Source organism: Cucumis melo, chromosome 10 (assembly GCF_025177605.1).
Source record: "Cucumis melo cultivar AY chromosome 10, USDA_Cmelo_AY_1.0, whole genome shotgun sequence".
NCBI lineage: Eukaryota > Viridiplantae > Streptophyta > Magnoliopsida > Cucurbitales > Cucurbitaceae > Cucumis > Cucumis melo.
The window spans coordinates 9,810,841-9,828,373 of record NC_066866.1 but is presented as its reverse complement, the minus strand read 5'-3'; the positions used below and the strand labels follow the sequence as shown (position 1 = coordinate 9,828,373).

The 17,533-nt window shown below is 31.2% G+C and overlaps 1 protein-coding gene across 1 annotated transcript; it reads left to right on the top strand.

Moving 5' to 3' along the window:
- The first annotated feature begins 2,892 nt into the window (after nt 1-2,892).
- Nucleotides 2,893-5,898, top strand: LOC103501446 (jasmonate-induced oxygenase 2-like). The gene is made up of 3 exons (XM_008465022.3): nt 2,893-3,728; nt 4,007-4,337; nt 5,367-5,898. The coding sequence occupies exons 1-3, from the start codon at nt 3,223-3,225 to the stop codon at nt 5,613-5,615; spliced, it is 1,086 nt and encodes a 361-aa protein (XP_008463244.1). The 5' UTR covers nt 2,893-3,222; the 3' UTR covers nt 5,616-5,898.
- Nucleotides 5,899-17,533: the final 11,635 nt, after the last annotated feature.

The following is a 17,533-nucleotide window of genomic DNA, read 5'->3' as shown; positions in this document are numbered from 1 at the left end:
TCAAATTGATTCGTTTATGAAAAATTTAAAAGTTTAATTGAAAAATTTATATGTCTCACACAATCTCTATCCAAACCAAAAATTATAAATGATATAAATGAACTAAATTACGAAAGTTCAAAATTTAAATCGATAAAACTATAGTAATGTTGATGGTATAAATTGATATGTTTTTTGCTTGATATTTTTTAATTAAAAATTTTGACTTTCTTATTTAAAATATTCAAATGAACTAACCTTTTTTTTAGAAAATAAAATATACTATTAAAGTTGAAAGGCATTTTAGTTTGAAATTGCAAGTGAAAAGTGGAAATATAATAGATAAAAAAGTGTTTTAGGTGTATAAGATAGTTCATACAACATAAGTTGTAAGAATTAAAAAGTGAAAATGAATATAGGTCAACTAACACATAAATTCTTGAGTGAGCGTAGCTCAGTAGCGTAATTAATACGACTTTTTATTTTAAATATTGAAAGTTTGAATCCCTTACTCTCACAATTTTGAAGTTAAATTCAATTAATTTATCTTGCATAAATTATAGAGAATAAAAAAAATAACTAAATAATACTAAGAAAGTAATTATCACAAACCTACAGATTCTTTTTCTATATAGCATATGAAGTGGAAAATCTAATATCTAACATCATGATTGATATAGCAAACTTTATACCAATCGAGAAATGTTCATTTCGACAAATTACAACGATAAAACTTTACTCCATATAAACCTAAAATATATTAACCGGCCATATTTTATTTAAACAAAAGTTTTAAGATTGAGAAGACAGAAAAGAAAAAGATTTAATTTTTTTTTTAAAAATTTAGTTACAAGTTATTAACTATCTTTTTAACTTATTTTCTTTTAAAATTTAAAATCAAAACATTGAAAAACATGCCTAAGTGAATGTTATCAAAGAAAAGTCTAATTGTATTTTTTTATTCCAAAAATTCTAATTAATTATTTAAATAGAAAGAAAAAAAAAAAACTCATTACAGCCTCAGATTCCAACTCACAAGATGTGAAGTTGTATTGCTATCAAATTTGAAAAATGAGCATACGTATATGCAATAATTATTTAAATAATAAGAGTAGTATATATGGCTCATGGGTTAAATTTAACTTAAAAAATTAGAAGAATGTTTAATATCATGTAGAACAACTCATGTTAAAGTATAAATAATGTCAATTCTATATTATAAAAATAATAACTTATATATATGCTTAATGTATATATATATAAAATAAAAATGAAGTCAAATCATGATTTTTTTGAAACCATAGACACTTGATAACAATATTGTTTTCTAGAGAGTGTAAAGGTAAATTAATAATTATGGAATGATTTGATTTATTGGGGGAATAAATTAAAAGATAAAAACAAAATGAAAAAAGTAAGATATAGTGTAGAATTGATAGAGTTCCGTGTTATTTCGAAATTGATATATAGAAAAAAATAAAAAGAATAGAAAACCGTATGAATCCAAAGTCATATCCGTATTCTATTTATCAATATTTTTAAAATGAATATGAAATTTTCATTGCTGCGTGTCGGCCGCGTCAATTTTGAGTTGCCCCATCAACCACCCACATTTCCAAAATCCCCACACTATCCTTTCTTTTATCTTTATCTCCAAAATTCTATTCTATTTATTTTCTTTATATTTCAAAATATTTCGAATATCTTCTTTTCTTTTCTTTTTCTAAATCTTTAGTTTTGAAAAAAAAATAAAAAAAATTTAAAATTTAAAATATTTTTTAAAAAATAAAATTTATCTTTTAAAATAAGTTTGTTTTTTAGTACACAGATTGCTCCCCATAATATTCACGTTCTCTAATTTCATCCAGTCATTTTCCACTTATTTCTCCCACCTAAATTCTAATCTAACCCTCATCCCTATGTTTTACTTTTTTTCCTTTTTAACTTTTCATTTACTTCTTCTTCTACACCTTTCCACGTTCTATCACCTACATTATTCATGTCTTTTTCATACATACATACATACATATATATGTCTAATTAATTTTTTTCACATTTTGTTCTAAAATTTTGATTTCAACAACATATCATGTACTAGTTTTACCAAAAATGCTATGAATTTAAAATGTTTTCTTTATATATGATCATGTACTACATTAGTACACATCGTTGTTGATAACTTTTTCTAACATGTTGAGTGGAGAGATTGAAAATCTTGTTATAATTTTATAGCTTCGAATAGCACATTCTTTCTTTTTTCTTCTAATTTTTTTTTATTTTTTTAATACAGATGTAAATATATAAAAAGAAAGAAGGAAGGAATTTGTTCTCACGCTTTATTGGTAATCCATATCCCAACGCGGTACGAATTAAACTTCTCTCTCCTTTGTTATTAACATTGTTGAGTTTACACTTTTTCAAACATTTTTTTTATTATTGTTTTGAAATGTCAGATATAATAAGTATAAATCTCACGTTGGTCCCTATACAAATATCATGCTAGTCCTTGAAACTTCTTATTCTTATTTCAATACGAACTCTAATGTTTTACACGTGCTATCTTTTAGTCTTTAAACTTGTAAATATTCTATTTTAATGTCTTTAAACTTTGCATATTAAAGAAACTATTTAGAAGCGTAATCACTCAATAAAACAAAAATATGTGTACCAACTTACCACCTAAACCAACTACACGCATAAATTAACAGTATTAAATAAAAAGACATAATAAAAGGTAATCAATCGCAAGAATAACGACTCAACACACAAACCACCGAATCAACCAAGTGTATATATATATATATATATATATATATATATATATATATATATATATATATATATATAAAGATTCAATTCAATCACCTTTTCAAGCAGTTGCTCAATACACCTGGATCAAATTGAACCATTTCCAACTCATATAAACAAACTCCATAGGATATAATTTAACAACGTGCATCAAATAAAAAGTATAATATATTAGAAAAGGAAAAAAAAAAAAAAAGTCTTACCCTCTCCCCTTTTACTTTTTTATTTTCTCTTTTAAGAGAAGGATGAAGAAGGTTGTAATATACATTTATATATATATGTGTGTGTGTGTGTGTGATTCATCGTACTTGGTAGTGCTAAATTAAAAAAATAAAATACATTTGGATTGTTTGTTTTTTTTACAACAAACTTTTAAATTTTATTTATATAAATAAATATCACCCTTGGAATTCCAAGAGCCTCCCCTTGGCCGTGATGACTACTAACCTCAACCAAGATTGGCCCGAACCCATAGTCCGTGTCCAATCCCTCTCCGAGAGTGGCTGCTCCGTCGTCCCTTCCCGTTACATCAAGCCTCCCTCCGATCGCCCTACCGTTTTCTCTGCCGCCTCTGCCGCCATGAACATCCCAATCATCGACATCCACGGCTTCGCTCTAGACCAAGACGACTCCCTTCGACAAACCATTCTTAGCCAAGTCTCCGACGCCTGTCGTAATTGGGGTTTCTTTCAAATCATTAATCACGGCATCCGGGCTGAGCTGCTCGACGGTGTCCGCCGTGCGTGGTATGATTTTTTCAAATTGCCAGTGGAGATGAAACAAGTTTATGCTAATAGTCCTAAGACTTATGAAGGCTATGGTAGTCGCCTTGGTGTTCAAAAAGGAGCTATTCTTGATTGGAGTGACTACTTTTTTCTTCACTATCTTCCTTCTCATCTCAAAGACCATACTAAATGGCCCGCCATGCCCGCCTCTATTAGGTACTTATCCAACTAAGCTCAGCTCGACTTTTATTTAAAAATTTACCAAATAAAAAATAAATTAAAGTCGCCTCGTAAATGTCATTTCCAACCTTACTTTTTACTCTCATGGATGAGGTGGACAAACCCAATAAAACTTTCACTTTTGCATCAAGAACATATGTCTTAATTAGTTGAGCTATATATATTTACATTAACTAAACATTTGGAATTAATCGATAAAAAAAACTAAAAGATGTTCGAAATTGGATTATTTATTTCCTTTTTTTTTAATGTAGAGAATTGATAGAGGAGTATGGGGAAGAAGTAGTGAAGGTAGGAGGAAAATTGTTGAAGCTTTTATCACTAAATTTGGGGCTTCAAGAAGGGTATCTACAAAATGCATTTGGAGGAGAAGATGTTGGAGCATGTTTGAGAGTGAACTATTACCCAAAATGCCCACAACCGGAGTTGACGTTGGGGCTGTCGTCGCACTCGGACCCCGGTGGATTGACGTTCCTACTTCCAGATGATAAGGTGGCTGGACTTCAAGTTCGAAAAGACGATAAATGGATTACTGTCAAACCAGCTCCTCATGCTATTATAGTTAATGTGGGCGATCAAGTTCAGGTTTGTTCCCTTCTGCTACCTACTATTCAACTGCCTAATTGCCTTTCCAAGTATGGAATAACTTAACTCAGTTACTCAAGCATTGTTTTAATTATTTTATTTACTTAACCATTGTTTTGATTTATTTGGTAAAGGATATATATTAACACACTTGGTCTAAAATAAAAGGTTTCTAACTTTCTAGCTTCAACTCTCTCTATGGTCATTTGCACATGGAGGGGTCTTGTTTTGTTTTGGACCATTTTTTCCACTCCTTACGAATCTATATTATGGCCCCTAAATAAAACTTTTTTTTTTCTTTTGGTATGTTTATTTTTAGAAGGATAACCAAAATTATATTGTTCTTTTTGTTCATATTATATTTGTTTGCAAAGTTCATTACACTTCTAACCTTCTCATTTTAGTTTCTTTTGTTTGTTTGAGGAAAAAGATGCCGAAATTGCATAATATATAGAGACGTTTTTATAATTGTTTTTTTTTTTTTTGGGATAGACAGAGGTATGTTTTTCTTTTTCAAAAGATATTATGTTGGCCAACATTGATATTAAGTAGCACTCTAGAAGGTGAGAATATACCTAAGTTACATATAAAGTGATTTAAATTCAATCTTACACTTGGGCATTTAAAATATTTCAATCCTATCCGCTGTCTAAGTTATAAGTTTAGCCTTTCATCAACTTTCAAAATTTTTTAATAGGTTTTTAAATTTTTAAATTTGTGTTTATTTGATTTCTAAATTCTAGAATGTATCTCTTCGTATGTTTTTTTTTTAATTTCAGTTTTATGTTTGATAAATTAATGACTTATTCAACTTTTGTAAAAGAAAAAAAATACAAAATCTACTAAGGCACGTAATTTTTTATATAAAATATATCATAATCATTTTTAAAGAAATCTAAATATGTTTAAAAGAAAATCTAAAACTTATTAGACACAGTTTAAAGTTGAAAGACAAAAAATTGTCAGTCAAGTAAACTTAAACCATGAAATTAATTTCTAAATAATTTGTTTTGTGTTATTTTGAAATAGGTTCTAAGTAATGCAATATACAGAAGTGTGGAGCATAGAGTAATTGTGAACTCAGATAAAGAACGTGTTTCATTGGCTTTCTTCTACAATCCAAAGAGTGATATTCCAATAGGGCCGGCAAAAGCACTAATTACGCGAGATAGGCCCGCGCTTTATTCCCCAATGACATTTGACGAATACCGACTTTTTATTAGGACGAGAGGTCCTCAGGGTAAATCCCAAGTAGATTCACTAAAATCGCCAAGATAACTCATGATTTCTGTGCCATGTAGAGAGATCAGAATCAGCCTCTCAAAGTCCCTTTTGTTTTCTTTGATTTTTTTTTCCTTTTTAATTCCTTTAAATTTTGTTTACTTGTAAATCCACTCCATCGAAAAGGGAAAAGGGAAAAGTGAAAAGGGAAAAAGGAAAAAGAAATAAATTATCCAATTAGTCCCACTAGATCATAAAAATGTACATCTTCTAGTTTGTACATCTAAAAGGGAGAAGAGATATATAGGGAAGATATAAAGTAAATTATGTTGTTAACGTATGATTACTTTATGTATCTATAACACTTTGAATCGTGTATTTGGTTACAAATTTTAATCTCCAATTAAACTTAAAAGAAAACATAAAAATTTGTCATTTTTTTCTTTGAACATATTAATTAATGGTGAACTTTAGGTAGGTTTACTGATTCATTAATACCCACTTGATTTTAAAGCTGGAGACGCATAGGTTTGGTCGAGATGAGTAATTATAAAGCGAAAATTAAAATACTTAATTAGAAACTTAAATTATTCTCTATAGATTTCTCACTCCTAAGTTATAGGAATTTGTTACCCAACAAATTATATTATAATTGTACGATCTAATAGAATATTGGAGACTCACCTAAATATTTTTCTTAGAATCATCATTTTAAATGATAAAAATAATTGAAAATATGTTTAAATATAACAAAACATCATAGTGATCTATCAATGGTAGATAGTGATTGACATTTATCAACATTTGTTAAGTATCTATCAATAGTGCCATTTTGTTATATTTATAAATATTTTGATTTATTTTACTATATTAGAATATAAAAAAATTTAAACATTATGAAAATAAACTATATAATGAAATATTGTAAATACTTCCATCCAATTTATAAAGATAGACATTAAAATTGCATAGTTGAAAAAATTAACAAAAGGTAGTATTCAAATCAATATAAAGTCTCCACATAAATATTTGTAATAATTTCATATTTTAAAATTTGAAATGTGTCTCATATATATATGCCTATGGACTAATTTAAAATCATGAATAAGTGGGCCATTTTCTAGACTCCAAAGTCAACTTATTATTATTTATTCTAACTTGCTCCTATGTCACACATGGTGTAGTTACTTTTAATTAACTTAGAAAAAGAAAATAATTTGTTTCAAATACTTTTAGAGTTTGTATCAATTTTCGCATAAAACTATAGAATAAGGTTAAGGTGTGTGATTTGTAAAAATTTGCAAATTATTTTAGTATCATTTTACCAAAATAATACATATGTGCCACAAGTAGGATAAGGTAGTTGTAAAATTGAACTTCTACATATCATTTTTAGACTTCACAATCTTTATTATTATTAGTTTTTATTTTATTTTATTTTTATATATTTTTAGATTGGTCGATTAGGATTAGAAATTAAAAATTTGATTATTAGTGTGGTTAGATCGTTAATTGCGGCAATTTAGTGGGATAATAAAATAATTGGATGAAATTCAGTACAATAATAGTTTCGTTTAAATGTTTGTGTCATTTGGCAATAATATAATAATAATCATATTAAAAAAAAGGCTTTTTTTTTCTTCTAAAAAATATAATAAACCGTAAAATATTTACATCGTATAGTTTTAAAAAAAGAAAAGAGCTTACAGATTTACTGTATAAAATATTAAAAATATTTCAATCGACACGTAATTAATCAACTATGCGTACGAGTAACTTCTTCTAAACAATCGCGTATTAAAGTCTAAACGATAGTTTAGATCATGATACACAATCGAATAGTTCATTTTAAAAGATGGAAAAAAGATTTTAAATTTAAAGGATCAGATAATAAATGATGGTGAAAAAGTTTCAGGCATAAACGACTACAAATAAGAAGAAGAAGTGAAGGAGTACACAACTTGTTCTGCGATATTTAAACCAACGAAAACATATTTGAAATTAATGGAAAAAGAATGAGGCTTCATGTACTTTTTTTTTTTTTTTTTATATGAACCGAAAATATTAATTTGATGTGTTGTTGTTATTGATTTATTTGATTAGTGTCTATTATTTTCAATTCATTTGAGAAGAAAAAAAAATGAATATAATGGGGGGGAGATATTGCTACTTATAGAAAGGAAAATTGAATGGGTTAGCTTGTGATTATCCATTGTGTTTATTTTTTTAATTGATAATTCCACGTGTTTCACTTTGTTTATTCAATAATTATTTTTAAATAAATAATTTCAGTGGTGACTATGAAAACTTTTGATAGTGAAGTATGAACGGCCCTGACTTTACTTTCCAAATGCGGTTTCAAGTAACATAGAATGACACTTTCTAAAAAATTATAATAATAAGTTTTCTTCTAAAAAATATGGTTAAATTCCAAAGTTCCTCTTCTGATTTTAAAAGATGTATATTTCTCTCAAAACATAATTTTATCTACTAGGTGGGTCTGGTTTAATTATATTTGTGGTTGCTTACTTGTTTTATGTAATTATAATGAAATGTGGAATGATCTACAATCAAATCTCTAATCAACAAACACAATTTCATTATGGATCAAACAATTATTAATTCTTTTGGGTTTGGAAATTTATGGGATGCACTATCATTACAGATGACTTATCAATAAGAGAATTATGAATTTGTCATACATATCGTTTACTATTATATATACCATTACCAATTGACCTAACACAACAACCCCTACATTTTCTATCCTAAAACGACAAGTAATTTTAAACTTAAAATTGGTCTCATTCACTTACTGTCAATTTTTCATAAGCTTGGAGGTAAGGACCTATGTAAGCATATCAAACAATTCCATGTTGTGTGTTGTAACTTGAGACAACATGAGGTAATAGAGGAGCAGCTGAACCTTAGAGCATTCTCTTCCTCCCTAAAGGATGATGCTAAGGACTGACATATATCTTCTCCCAGTAGGATCGGCGGGCACCTGGTTGCAGATGAAAAAAATTTGCTAAAAAAATTTCTCCTCCTTCTCGAGCTACTTGGACCAGAAAAGAGATCTTGGCATTATGAGGGCTAATGATGTGTCCATGCATGAGTATTGGAAGCGCTTCAAACGTCTCTGTGGTAGTTTCCCATATCACCAGATCTCATATATGCACTCCTAATACAATACTTCTACAAATGACTTGCCTTCAATGATAGAAGTATCATCAATGCGGTTGCTGGAGGTTTCCTTGTAAACAAAACCCTTACTATAGCAAAGAAATTGATTTCTACCATGACAGCTATCACCCAACAGTTTAGGACCAAAGACCATGTCTCTCTATCTTTTTACATTGTCACAAGATGTAAGTGAACTTAATTAAAATTGAACTTACTAAGCTGACTAATCTTGTGAAACATGTATTCATTACATGAGGACAACAACCTTAGAAACCTGTTGCTAAGATGAATTACACTAGGAACCAACAAGGAACTAGAATTAGGAGACCACCATCACCCACATGTAGAGCTTGTATCCCGTCAGAGGATATTATGAAGAGCTTAACTAACACTACTCTTCAGCTGAACTAGAATTAGGAGACCACCATCACCCACATGTAGAGCTTGGCCACCTAAGTTTCTTAGTTGGCCAACACTGTGAGCAGACTTCACACCATGTAAGCCTTATTCCATTCTCCTTTTATTTATATAAATATTTCCTAAGTTATGAAAAAAAAAAGTTTAAATCCAATTGTCAATTGTCTAAGGTTGAATCATTTTGATGAGGAAATTTTTTAGAATCAATTTTATTTAGGGTGAGGGATTTGAAAGTTTTATTAAGTATTTGAAAAGAATGATCTAAGAGAAAAAAACAAAAATTAAATGTTAACAGAATGGTCTCACCTTTTTATTTTTGCATATTATTTTACTTAACAAGTTGGTTAAGATATTGGTTAAGATTCTTTCCTTAAAAGATGGCTCAAAGCAGTTAAGATCTTATCCTATATATTGGTTACTTCCTAAGGAAGTTGTTGTGCTGGTGAAAATCAAGGATAAATACCTAGCACAGAAAGTTATTCGGTATGACTTTTTAGAAGAAAAAAAAGGAAAAATTGATAGAAGAAAACTTCCAGTAAATTGAAGTTGAAGTTGAATACATCTCTAATTAATGCTGTAATTAAGGGGGAGTTTCGTCCCACCCTCTGATTAGTTATGATCTTTATATTATGTTATAATCAAGTTCTGTTGAAACAGTTCTAGGACAGTACAGTAACAAAAGTGTCGAGGTGCTATTCCTCCAATCATAACTATGTATTCAACATTTAGTGTATTTGAGATTAATACAATCTTCTATCCTGGGCAAACTGCCCCACAAATGTAGATGCACCTTCATCGAACTGGGTTACAAAATGTTGCTGTGTTGTTTGTTTCTTTTAACGTTACTATAGTTTAGTACTCTTTACACAACTGTGGTCACAACTGTTACATATCATTATAACCATTCATATTTCATTAAATATGAAGTGAGGGGAAACATGGTAATTTCTTCTTTGTTTTTAATTAAAATAAATAAAACAAAGAAGAATTTTAATTTCTTCTCCTTGTTGAACGCCGACTATCCCACCTCCACTAGAAATTTCTCTTATCTTACCGACACACCCTCTTTTGTCCAATCGTTCACAGACAGAGACTTGTTATCGATGACATCCAGTGACATCGCAGAAACTAGAGCTTCATTGCAAGCGCATCACTCAACTCTCCATCTAGTTCATGTGCATGGTGGATCCCGAAGTCCTACGATGGGGATTTGGCTATTAAAAATTGGAACCTCAACATCGAATCTCTCTCTTGTGTTGCTAGGTCATTTGTACAACTTGATCTTGTCGTCGGTAATTGGATCTTGGAGTTTTAGATAAGGCTTTACTCATTTTAGTTGGGTTTCTTAAAGTTTTTCGAACACCTATCCAATCTTGACTTTGATTTCACAATACTCATTACATTTTGATGTTAGATTTAGAGTTTTGAGGAGAAATTAATCACTATTTAGTTGTCAAGAAGTTCGAAATTAGATGTTCGACACACAATATGGGTAAGATCTCAAGCTTAATTATGGTTTGGGTCATGAGTATCCATTTAATTTTAGTGCTAATATTTAACACCCATGATGTTGAATGCTAGATTTCGAAGTTAGAAGGTCGTGAGGATGTTGTCTGTTAGAATTAAGGCTACTTTGGTAAGTGTTTGTTAAGATTTTTGGTAAATTTAGTAAGTTTCGTGAATACTCATTTAGTTTAGACATGAAATTAATATCGCCACATTGTTTTTAATAGAAGATTGGGGACTTGGAGAACTCTAAAGCATTGTTCACTACACTTGAGATTGTTTAGGACAAGGTTGGGTAAGCTCTTAAGTTATTGACTTGCTAGTTTGACATTAAGATTGTGAAAGGATCTAAATCTCTTAAATTATTGATATTGTGTATAAGAGCATATTTTTAAAAACTTATCACTCACTAGGCTCATTTAGTTCATACTTTCAAAACTGCTTTCCACTTTCCATGTAGAGGTTGTGTTCTCGGAGCTTGATTCTCCATTGCTTGTCTACCAAAGGATTTTGTCTTTATTTTTGTATGTGTCTTTTTATTTAGAAGCTATGCGTAATTGGTCTTTGAATTGTGTCAGACATAGGTTAGGGTTGGTTGAAGTCAGAGTCTATTTTCATGTAATTATGAGTTTTGCTAGGTGGTTGTATAAAACTTATGTTGAAATTTGTTAATGAATAGGCTACACTACAGTTTTGTATATCAGTCATGTTATTGGTTTCTGCTTGCATCTTATTTAAAGGTTAGTGGTTAAGTTGTTGGAAAATGAACTAAGGTTAGACACAACAGAATTATCATAAAAAAATTTTTGCTAACCATTAGAACGTAAATAGGTTGTGCATAAAAAATTAAATTATGAATAAATATACCTTTGTGCCGATGTGAGTAACTCTCCAATTTTGAATTACTTTTGTACTGATAAGGATGATCCTCCAAAATCGTATCACCAAAACATTGCAAAATCACTACCGTTTTCTGATAGTATCCACACACGAACTATAAATTCAACTCCTCGAATTTCAGTCTACTAGAACTTCACAGAGTGGGAATTTCGACTCTCCAAATTCTCTCTCTGTGACAAACAAATTTTCGCCTTTTGTTGTGTGTATAAAATAAAACGCCTATAGTTTTATTTATAGGCTTCTTAGGATTTCTTAATAACTTAGGGATTCCTAATAAGCTTCCAATTCTCCAATTTGGCTTATTAATTATCCAGTCCAAAGACAAATTGAACCCATTTCTTTTGTGTGCGACCCATTAGGTTAATTTAATATGGCAATGGGCCTATAACTTGTTTTATGGCCCATAAATCATAATTTGTCTCTAGCAAGACATTATGGCTACCATATTAAATTAAGTCAGTGATCTAACATAACCTAATACAATTATTGATTTAATCCTTTTATCATGCAATGTCTATAATTGAATATAAGGCATGGACAAAGTCACCTTATCTAATTCAATTGTTTTCTTAATCAATAAGTATATTGAAATAATAAATGATATTAATACCCTTATTAATTCATTTATAGCACGACCATGCATTTCCATAGTCACACTTAATTGAGGGGCCTAGAGATATCTCTTTATAATAAGAGGGATTAAATTTCATCTTGATTAATCATTTTCCACTACACAATTCATAACGTATTCAAGTACAACTTTTATAATTATTCGGTTAAAGATAACGTTTGAAGAATCGATTAATTCTTATGTTTGACACTATGATAATCTCAGGTCTAAGGATAAAATATAATCATTTATTTGAGATTATTTATGATACATGTTCATGAATAATCTCAAAAAGTGTCAATCCAATTCTTATTCTCTAATAAGAAAATATGATTGTAATTTATGTCTCTACATATATAATCATCCTATGATTATCAATTATAAGTCATACTAATCTTAATTTATTATTGTTCCCACAATAATAATCGAGTAGAGACATTTAGAACGTAATAACATATTCATGGATATTATTATACAATAACATGTAATTGAATAATAATAAGAATAATAACTTTTATTAAATAATAAACTAATTATACATAAAATTATTATAGAGCACAATAAAAAACCAACATAAAGTTCAGTTGGTATCATTTAAAAGGGGAGTGATATCGGTTGACTTCATCCTGCCTTTTGGGTCATGAGTAGGTGATGGAGAGAGGGTGTGACAATTTGGTATCAGACCAAGCTAGTTCTTAAGGAGCAAGGTCTAAGTCATAGATAGTCTGATACTAATTTAGTATCAAAACAAAGTTCCCAGGGAAGGAAGCAATAAAGTTTAAAGTTGAGTTTGGATACCACTTTGATATCAGAGCAAGAGTATAGTTTCTAGAGAGCAAAAGTCCAAAGTCATGGTAGTCTGGTAACAGTTTTTGTTAGAACAATTAGTTCGTTGGGAACTCAAAAGAGTATAGAGAAGCAAAATTCAGTCGATATGAGTTTTAAAAGTTCACATAAGAAAGTCGAGGGAATAAGATAAGGATTGATTAAAGTAAAAGTTAAGTCAAAAGTTTAAGTGTTATGGATAGAGTCAGCATTGTCTATGTCATGGTTTAGTGAATTGACATGTTATAGGAGTCATGCCTCAGTGACCTAATAGACATTGTAAGAGAGATCAGGACGAGGCTTGAAGTTTTACCCAGGAATAGTCGATGGAGGAATTTAGTACTTCGAGGGTACAAGCTGAAACCAAAAAAGATCAGTACCTAGAGATCCTGAAAAGAAATATGATATTGGACGACTTAAGAATTTAAAGGCCACCGTATTTGAAGGGTTAACAGATTTAGTGGATGCTGAGTTATGGTTGATGATGTTATAGAAGTGTTTTAAGGTCAATGAGATGCCTTAAGTAGCAAAAGGTAAACATAGCCACATTTTTATTTAAAAAAGAGGCAGATAATTGGTAGAGATCAATTTAGGTTAGACGGAATGATGTGAACACATTGGATTGGAGAACTTTTAGGAATACTTTTTTGGATAAGTACTATCCAAGTACATATTGTGAATTAAAAAGGGATGAATTTCTAAGTTTGGAGCAAAGGTAACTTTCGATGGCAGAGTATAGAAGGAAATTTACTGAACTCTCTAGGGTTAAGACAAGAAATTCTTACCCTTGTTACAGCAACAGTAAAATGGAATGACTTCTCTTAGTTAGTCGAAATTGCATTGCGGGTTGAGTAGAGTCTCTTGAAGGCTAAACTAGCATTGGGATCAAGTCAAGGGACTTTATCGGTTAGTAATACTAAAGGACAGGATGACGATTCACACTTGGAGCATCAAGTAAATGGGACTTTAAAACTCGATCTGGTGAGCAAACTTTCAACCAAGCTAGTGAAGGAAGTGTTTTTTTTGAGACGATCAGTTAGAGTAGTAATAGTGTCCTGATCAGGATAGGAATCTGCGACAAGTAACCAACGTTGACTTTCGTGTGGGGATTTGTGGTAGATTCCATAGGGGATCTTGTTTGGTAAAATTCTTCGTGTGGGGATTGTGGAAGATTCCATGGGGATCTTGTTTGGTAAAATCAGAAGAATGTTACTACTGCAGGAAATCAGGGCACTTAAGGAGAAAATTCACGTTATTGAAAGTAAAGTTACAAGGAAACCAGAGAGCAGTAAATCAATAGAAAACTGCAACAATCGGGGGAGAATGACCTAGTGACACTAAACAAAAGGGTGTAGAAAGACCTAGATAACAAGGAAAAGTTTTTGCAATGATGAAATAAGAGGTAGAGAATGCACCAAAAGTAATCACAGGTATGAATTCTCAAACCTTTATGCATTTTCATTTTCAGTTTTAGTATGTTTCAAGTTAAGAGGTTGAAGTTTTCAAGCTCAAGAGTTCAATAGTTAAAGGTAAGGATTATGAAAGTTTGAGGATGAAATTTTTTAAGGCGGAGAGAAATTATAAACTCCAAACTTTATGAAACTTGAATTTTTTAAAAGCTAGAAAAGTTAGGTTTTGATTGGAATTAAGTTTGAGAAAGAAATTGAAAGTGGGTCATGGAAAGTGTGTCATGGTTGTGGGAAAGAAGAAAAAATAGGATAGAATTGTTAAGAGGTTTCATTTTGACAAAAGGACAATTTGGCTAAGTCCATGCTAGGTAAGATGGCATGGTGGGTGGCCCTAAATAATCTCTAAGGACGTTTCTAGGTGAGATGACATAGGTAGGCGGCCAAGGCATGTTGAGCGTGGTTTAGGCGAGCATAACCTCTAAAAGGGGTGTCATGGGTGGCCATTGTGCTTCTAGGCAAGAAGAGCTTGTCTTTTGAGAGGATATTGGGGTTGAGAAGGTCTAGGCAAACTGGTGTTGGGCTAGGCTTAGTATGAATAGGTAACTTCAGAAGGGCATTTTTCTTAATCTATCCATGAATTTCACCTCAAAACACTTCCAAAAGTTTACAATTTGAGTTTACTTTCTATACTAGGTCTATCGATAAAATTTGAGGTAAGAAAGATTACATTGAACCAAAGGAAAGAGAGAAAGGTCTTTTTTTACAATAAACTGTGTTGTGTGCACTTTTCGGAGGCCATAGAATGCTTTGCTTGAAATTTTGAGCTAAAATTTTGAAAAGAAAGGGAAAGCAATTCCAAGCAACTTTTATGAAGAACGTTGTCTCACAAGAGTTACAGATGTTTAGTTATGGTTTTTCAAAGTGGAGTTAAGTTTCTAGATGAAAGACAATTTCTCGGTAGTGTTGGAAGCTGGTGAGTGACAAGCAGTTCAACGTAAGTCAGATGTGATTTATGGATCAAAGGAGGTTAGTGGCATGTGTGATGGCCTGTGCTGGGTGCATGACCCATGCGTGAATAAAAGCAATGCATAAGAAACACGTGGCCAAGGAGGCGCTCGACAACCTCTGCCTGCAAGACAAGCTAGGTGTGTGGATATGTGAGGTACACAACATGCGTTATATGAAAGTTAGCACGCAGCAAGGCCGAGAAAGCTCTGCGCGCATGCCAACCCCCTCATGCTGCCCATGTCTGCGTGCCAACCTATGTCAATGGGTGTTTTAGTTTTGGGCCATTTTGATTATTTTTGGAAAATCTAAGTTAGGTTTTGATATTTTCGTGATGGCCTGATATTCTTTAACTCTATCAGAATAATTCAAATTTCTTGATGACACTATTCTAAGGTTAATTCTCTTATGGCTAGTAAAGGGATTTAATGGACCTACAGATCATGAGTTCCAAAGATTTGAGATTAACCAGCCAAAGTTTTTAACCTATTTAACTAACATTTGTTAACTAATGGGACGTCCGCTATAACATGTAATTACACTTTCCTCACTGTAGATATATTTGTGTTCATTTGATATAACCAAAATTAGTAAGTTGACTCTTCACAGATTGTTCATAATTTTGGCTAGACCAAAATACCGTTTTATCTCTAAAATTACATATTGTTCCTTAAGTCTCATTGATTTTCTAATAAATAATTGGTTTATGATCTAACCATTAAACAGAGTCCATTTTGTGTCAGTGGGAGGTTGTGACCCCTTGTTCAAGTCCTAGAGTTGTCACTTAAGAGAACAACTCCTTACTATCCCTAGAAACGAATATGAGTGAATTTCGTTTTGCACCTGTGTCCCCAACTATCTACCGGGTCTTATCCTTGAAATGCAAGGTCTATTATTGTTGAGTTGTCTTCACTTATGGAGATCTAAGGATAATTTTGAGTAAGCAAAAATTCATTGTTAGCTTAAGATTAAGATCGGGTTACCTAGGTCATTAAAATCAAAGTAGTTAGTTGTATACAATATCAGTGTTATAAAGTAAAAGTGACCATTTCATGGTTCAGTCTTATACAATCTCATTGTATAGGACGACCCCACTCACATGTCTTTATATGAACGATTTGGTATCACATTGTTTGTATTAAATATAAAATGAGTCGCATCTATAGTGTCTATAGAATAAGATGCCCCAACCCTATTCCTATGCTATGTACTATTTCTATTTACTCGAGCTTGATTCGCTTTTATGTCACTACATAAAGTTTGAGTATTCATACTATAGTCATGAAACCTTAGTTTATTGATTAAAGTTCATAGTGAGAAAATCACTTAATTAATAACACGTTTTATTGAACAATATTTCAATAACAACTTTATTGTACAATAAAATAGTTTTAATAGTCATAAATCATGAGTTTTAGGACATGAACTCAACATCTTACAGCATAACGACGCTTTACTATAATGTAAGGCTACTCCACATTTTTTAAAAATAAAAAAGCATCATGTCATTGCCTTAGAGTGTCACTATTCCAAAGACGTATTGTGTGTGCTTTCCATCAAAGTTGTATTGCCATCGCAATTTATTTAGACCGACCTTTATCACCTAGGTCAAGGGATCATCAATTCGAGGCTCGAAAAGCCATTTCTCTCCCTAATTTTCTCATTTCTTTTGTTCTATTTTGTTCCAAACTTCCTCCACATTGATCGACATGTATTTGGGTTTCTAAGAATTTTTCACTGTCAAGGAAGAAATAACAGCCAAGTCAACAATCAAGAATAACCCATTCAGCAGTCCAATGTGTGCAAAATTATCAGGCAAGATGGCCACGTAGAAAGATATTTAGGTTCTTTATTTGTTATATTTCTATTATTTATGGCAAAATATGTGCCTTTAAAAATGTGCCATGTGTCCTTTATTTTACGTCTTCTTCCCATTGTTTTGCCCCAATGTAAAGGGTACCTGTAATATAAATACAGACCAAAAGGTCTCCCATACTATGCAGTGAAATATACACAACCCACAAATTTCTCTGTTCTTCACTTCCACTATTTCATACAGTTGTGAAGTTTTAAACTAAACTATTGGTTTATTGGTCTCAATTATGTTTATAATGAAAACC

Excerpts from the sequence above, each read along its gene's own strand:
- LOC103501446 (XM_008465022.3), top strand. The coding sequence starts at position 3,223 with ATGACTACTAACCTCAACCAAGATTGGCCCGAACCCATAGTCCGTGTC. Across the intron at positions 3,729-4,006 it reads GCCATGCCCGCCTCTATTAG|AGAATTGATAGAGGAGTATG; the intron begins GTACTTATCCAA and ends TTTTTAATGTAG. Across the intron at positions 4,338-5,366 it reads ATGTGGGCGATCAAGTTCAG|GTTCTAAGTAATGCAATATA; the intron begins GTTTGTTCCCTT and ends ATTTTGAAATAG.